The following is a 6,089-nucleotide window of genomic DNA, read 5'->3' as shown; positions in this document are numbered from 1 at the left end:
GCACCGGGACGATGCTTGGTCGTACCTGTGAAACCCACCTGGTGGCGACCAGCCCACCTGAGCAGATGACGAGTAAGCACCTATGTGGGCAGGTGAGCACGTGCACTGCTCTCTGTCACAACAGAGTCCCAACATCCTCGGCAGCCAGACCAGCTTGGTTCTTCGCCTCTGTGGTGTGTGTGAGAGCCCAGAGGTCTAGTCGCTCCATCACGGAGGTTTTCACCTCCAAAGTTACGGTTGAATATCTGTCTGACCACATGACCTAGGTGTTACGCCACTGACGTAGACATGAACGGAGGAAAACGGCGGCGCCATGGAGCAAAACAGAGGGCAGCGAATTTCCTTTGTGTGTCAACCAACCACAAATAGTTAACCCAGAATCGATGAGCCACCGGTCAGCAAAACAGTAAGATCACCTCATCACTGTAACGAAACCACGACACTTTACAGAACAGCAACAACGTACACGTTTTACCAAGCCATGATGTTGAGTGAACACTTTGCCAAATAACAATTTGCAGTAAAAAAGGGCAGTGTGCACTCCCGCCACCTTATATGTTTTTGCTCAAAAATAGTGAGGCAAAAGTCTTGTCTATTAATAAAGTATTTAATTCATGTTTATGTTGTTGGTGAGAGGCAGGAGGTTATATTTAAATTATTTTTTACCTTTAGTGTCAAAAATAAAAGGAAAGAAAACACCTCACCACATGCCTTGGAGCTCAGTAAACTATGCAGTTATGAGTTGCTGTGCTATATGGTAAATTATTGACTAACTAAGTATATGTAACTTAAATATTTGCCACATTTGGAAGTAGGATTGCTGCTGATTGTTGTCAAAGCGCATGGTGCTGACCATAGTGCCCATGGTGCAGACACAATAAAAGCAGCATCTGCACAATATAACACAGTCCAATGCAAAATAGCTGAGCCCAATAGTATTATTGTGAGGCTTATAATGTTTATTGACTCTCTTATTCCTTTTATATTGAGGAAGAACACACTCTGAACCCAATTTTTCTTTTTTCATTGTTATTGTTCTGTTGCCATCTACACTTCAAACTGCAAGGCTCTGCATCTTTTTTCTTTGTGTTATGAAGTCTAACCACACCTACCGTCTATCAATGAATTGGAAAGGATGGGTGATGCTTCGTCTGTTCTGCTATTTTGGTTGTGATACTGCAGAGAAACGTGTCTATAAATGATGATGCCAAGACTCTTATTTTGGCACTCAAGGCTGTACTCCAACCCTAACCAGTGTACTCTATTAGCTTTTATAACTAACATTTCTATTGTAAGATGTTGCTATGGGATCAAATGGAAATTCTCGAGCACATACATTTCTGTTAAGGGAATTTATAACAACAAGCAAAAGGCATCAGTTATATAATTAGATTATGTATCAGGTGTAGCTGATATCAGGTCAGAACAGAAGAAAGACACTCAAATTAAAAAAATCCCATCTGGTTTATTAGCACTGTACATAGTGATACATCTTTGTTTACAACTCCTTGTTGCAGTTTAGGTCTAAGCAGGAGGAGGAAGTTACTGAAGGAAGAAGAAAGTCCATAAGAGTGACTTGCATAGTGTCAAGGGTAAAACGGGGTATTATTGGTTAGATTTACGGAGCTAAGAAGCGTAAAGGGTTCTTTGAGGAATTAGGGGAGAGTTGGGAACACAATTTGGAAGTAGTTGAGGTAAATGCTGCAATGTCATAGCCCACCAAACCAGGGGTCACGGTTTCATTTCTTGTTAGAAAGGATGGCGTTGATTTCATCCTCTGGTTTGAGGCTATGCCATTGGGCTATTGGCCTACGAGGGTTTGCCAGCATGTCTTCCCAATGGCATTGCTCGGTCCCAGTGCTTTTAATGCCCAGCAGCACTTTCCCGATGGCGTCATTCTTCCCAATCTTATCATAGTCCAACACAGTCACTGCTACCTGCACCTTCTATGAATGAAAATACACACACACACACACACACACACACACACACACAAAGAAAATGAATGACATTTCTGATGAATTGCATTTGTATGTGTGTGTGTGTACAAATATAGGTACCTCTATCTGTTCACATGCCACTTCAAAGCTGAATGACTCGTTGTAGTAAGGGTTTAAAGTGTTCTTCTTTGTCGTTGTTTTCTTTTTCTTGAGTCTTTTCCCATTCTGCATTAAGTGGATCTTCACGTAAGGGTCTGACAGAGAGAACAGAGAGGTTTTACGTCAGAGCGACAGACTCACAGCGTGGCACTGTTGCAGTTACTCCATCAGTGAAACACAACATCTATTGTAGGAGCTCCTGACAATTTCCATGAATTAAAAACTGCTTCTGGACACACCAGTGAAAAGCAGTTCTAAGGCCTTAATGTGCAACCAGAGTGAACAAATCTGGGCTATTTAGGGTGCATCTAGTTTTATTATGAAAAAATAACTGAGACATTATTTATATTTTATATGACTTGAAAAAGCATTATTTTACTGTGGCCCTGAAGTTTATACATATCCAGCACAATAATAGCCTGACATGGAGCTTAAACTTAAATCTAATATAAATACTTTTTTACTGCTTGACTCACCGGATAATCCACCCACATCCATTTTCTTCAGGTTTTTGGCCTCCAAAACTACCACAGTCAGCTTCCCTGCAGAAGGCACATACCTCAAGGACAAACATATGTCTCCAAGCCGCTCACTCTAATCCAGAGAAAAAGAATTGAGTATGGTGTTGGGGAATTGGCTAGAAACTTATAAGTGTAAATATCAAGGATGTGATTTTACTCAAGCCAAAGAGACATCATCAAGCATCAGTAACCCTTTTCTCTAAACACAAAGAAATACATAATTGAATCAAATGAGACCCAGTTTTAAAAATATTGTTTACCACCGAATAACAATCTTGGAAAATCTAAAAGCAACATTTTCTTTCTCGTATGCAACTTTGTGCATCCTCTTTTTCAGGTTCAACTCTCACTGTGTGCTCCCACCTCCTCCTTCTCTGCCTTCTGCAGATCCCTCCACTCCTGCAGAGACTGGCTGAAGTCCATACTGCTCATCGGTATCTTCACATCTCCAATGGCATCGTGTTTAGAGAAACGGTCAAAGTCGTACACAGTCATCACCAGCGTCTTCCCACCCAGCTCAGTGTATGGTACCTACAAAACACACGTCAGAGACAATAACTTCAAACGCATCATGTACCATGTGCTGATAGTGAACAGTGAGGATAAATACTTTACTTTTTAATTCATCAATTTACCTTAAATGTGAAAGTCTCATTGAAGTTGGGTTCAAGAGTCTTCCTATGGACTTTGGTTTCAAACTTTTTCTTTTTGTCCGGGAGCAGATAGAGTTTAACATAGGGGTCAGAACTACCGCCCACATCCATTGCAGGAAGTTCGGCAGCCTGCAAGATGCCGACTATCAGCTAGAATGTGATGACAAAGGAAATTATTAACAAGAGATGAGAATCTGGCTAATCGACAGAGACAGGAGAAGTATTAGAATGTTGGCAGATTGTGGGCAAGAACACGTCATAGTGAGAAGCAGCATCTCACCGTATTATCTGTGAAGTTGTAGTCTAATGTGAAATGTAGTCGGCCCAGCTTCTCCTCATCCTTGGGCTCATTATCTGACGGCTCTGTTTTTTTGTTACCTTCATCTTTTAGCGGCTGCAAGCATACAGAGACGCACACAAATCACATGCGGTTAGGAAATATAGCTTTACAAATAATCAAGGAAGACCGTCTGTCTCACAGCTTGTGGAGCAGCTATTTGTGTGGTGTTCCTGCAGTATAGCATTACACAGCTAGAGGCAATCAAACAAAGATAAAGTTACCATCTAAAGTTAATTTATTGTTTAAAGGGAACAGGCACATTTTACACCATCCGTGTGTTTAAATGTGACCACCAACAACTCATCTCAGACATCAACCTTCACTACAATATGAGCAATGGGCGAAACATCCATTAGTCCTAACGAGCAGGGACAGTTTTACTAGTCCTGGGTGACCCGGATGTCAGGACTGTGATACATTGCAAGGACAATACATCTGCAGGGGGAGACTGTGTGTGTGTGTGTGTGTGTGCGCGTGTAGCTTACCTCGCTGTAACCTCCATCCATTTCAGTGTCAAAGCCTCCATTGCTCTTGTCTTTTCCCTTTTTCTTGTCCTTTTCTTTGTTTTTCAAGCACTTCTTCCACACACACACAGCACACGACAGCACCACACACAAACTCACGAGGCAAAGGGCAGCAACAGCCCATGATGGCGCTGCAAATCCACACATAGATGATGATACTCACACTTGATTTGCATACTGTTTAAGTCAGCCACTTGAATACGGTGTTCAAAATGTTACCCTACGATTTCACCTCAAGATAAAACTATTTTTCTCACACAGTCTGAAAACACAGACAGAGGCAATCAAACATACAGAGAGAAGAATACAATCAGAAACAATGGGAAATGCAATGCAATAGTATTGTTCTTTTTAAGTCGCATTTTTGGCCGTGGTGTAATACTGGATTACAATATATTATAAGATCATTTTTCCATCTCCTATGTATTCTGCTTGTTCTATTGCATTATTGAAGCAATATATGACTGTGATATCAACTGGCATATTCAAATACAAGATGACATTTTTGTTATGACTCTGTTATAAATGCACATAGCATCACCAGCGGTATGCATATACGACTCTGGCACGTCTGAACTTATGAAAGGAAATAACTTCGACACAAGAGAAACTTGTCACTAATCATGCACTTAAAGCAACATGTATATCTGTCTCATTGGAGTAAATGTTTTTCTGCTTCACGTTTCACCAAAAAGCTCCAGAATTATATCTGGCTTTGGTGATGGATATTTATATCTTAAAATATCTTTTAAGATGCAATATTTCACGGCTGCACCATAACAGCTCCCTGGCATTATTATATACATTTATGTTATACCTGACCTGCCTAAAAGTCCACAGGGTTTGAGAATTAGATGTCTAACTCACTGTGGATGCTGTGCAGTTCATTCATGAACTTGTTGTGACTGTGGCCTCCAGGTTGTGTTTGGCCTGGAGTGGTTGTTGCATTTGGCAAGTGGGTTGGGATAGCTGGGGGGCCTGGTGAGGCCGGGGGAGCTCGACGGTTGCCAGTCATTATTTGAGGTGTGACAATAGATCCAGAATTAAACTGGTGGAGAAACGGAGATACAGAACATTTTTTGTCTCAGCTTCAAAATAGCAACTTGTGTAATATATGGAATAAGCAGAAATAGGCAAACAGGTAAATCCCCTCCAAATGTGCAAAAAATTTCATTTGAGGATCCATCCAAACAGACCACCTAAACACACACACACGCCAGAGCATAAATGCTATTGATAAGATGTATTTGTAGTAATAATCTGCTTATAGACACTGTATGACCATCGGTGTCAAATGACTTCTCACGTTTCTGCTGCCCTGGCGCTTGAACACAGGATATGCAAGCAGCTGTCTCTACCAAACCTGCTGACATGGAGGGGAGAGGGACGGAGGAGAGGAAGTAAGGTGGAAGCGTCACGCGTGGACTGCTGCTGTCCCACAGTGAGCTTCCAGGGGTGAGAATCATGGGCCAAGGTCATGCTCAGTATGTGAAAGAAAAGTCCCACTTCCAAGACTCGACTCCCAAGTGCAAAATTGTTTTGATTTGTTATTTTGTATTCTGCAGACATCACAGGTATTGAGTATCTGGGGTTGAGTCAGCAGATGTGATCAGACACTGATATCAGAATATGTCAGAAGCCGCCACTGATTCACTAACAGCTGCACGAGAAAACAGAAGAATTTAAGGTGCATCCAACAAAACTTAAATGATGCCAAAAAGAAGTCTTTAACACTGATCGTGTTTTTATATATTTTAAGCATTATTTCTGATTCTGATGTGTTTTAAAAAAAATGTAATTAACAAATGAATTACAATCAATAATTCAGAGCTTTTATATTTTTATGTGCCAGTATGAAACAAACATATATTTAAATTGTGAAAATGTGCGTCTTTCTCTCATGTTTGACTCATCCGCACCGTACGGACCCCTAACTTCAGTTGTTAATGCAG

General features: G+C 41.0%; 1 protein-coding gene across 1 annotated transcript; it reads right to left on the bottom strand.

The window, feature by feature from the left end:
• Positions 1-1,739: 1,739 nt before the first annotated feature.
• On the bottom strand, positions 1,740-5,152 carry LOC306699187 (synaptotagmin-2-like; the record flags this gene model as incomplete). Its single annotated transcript, XM_079163717.1, has 8 exons — positions 1,740-1,946; positions 2,061-2,194; positions 2,576-2,693; positions 2,984-3,151; positions 3,256-3,423; positions 3,554-3,667; positions 4,099-4,268; positions 5,005-5,152. The coding sequence occupies 8 exons, from the start codon at positions 5,150-5,152 to the stop codon at positions 1,740-1,742; spliced, it is 1,227 nt and encodes a 408-aa protein (XP_079019843.1).
• Positions 5,153-6,089: the final 937 nt, after the last annotated feature.

This window comes from Pholis gunnellus, assembly GCF_910591455.1.
Source record: "Pholis gunnellus genome assembly, chromosome: 7".
Lineage (NCBI taxonomy): Eukaryota > Metazoa > Chordata > Actinopteri > Perciformes > Pholidae > Pholis > Pholis gunnellus.
This window is presented reverse-complemented; position numbering and strand designations above follow the sequence as displayed.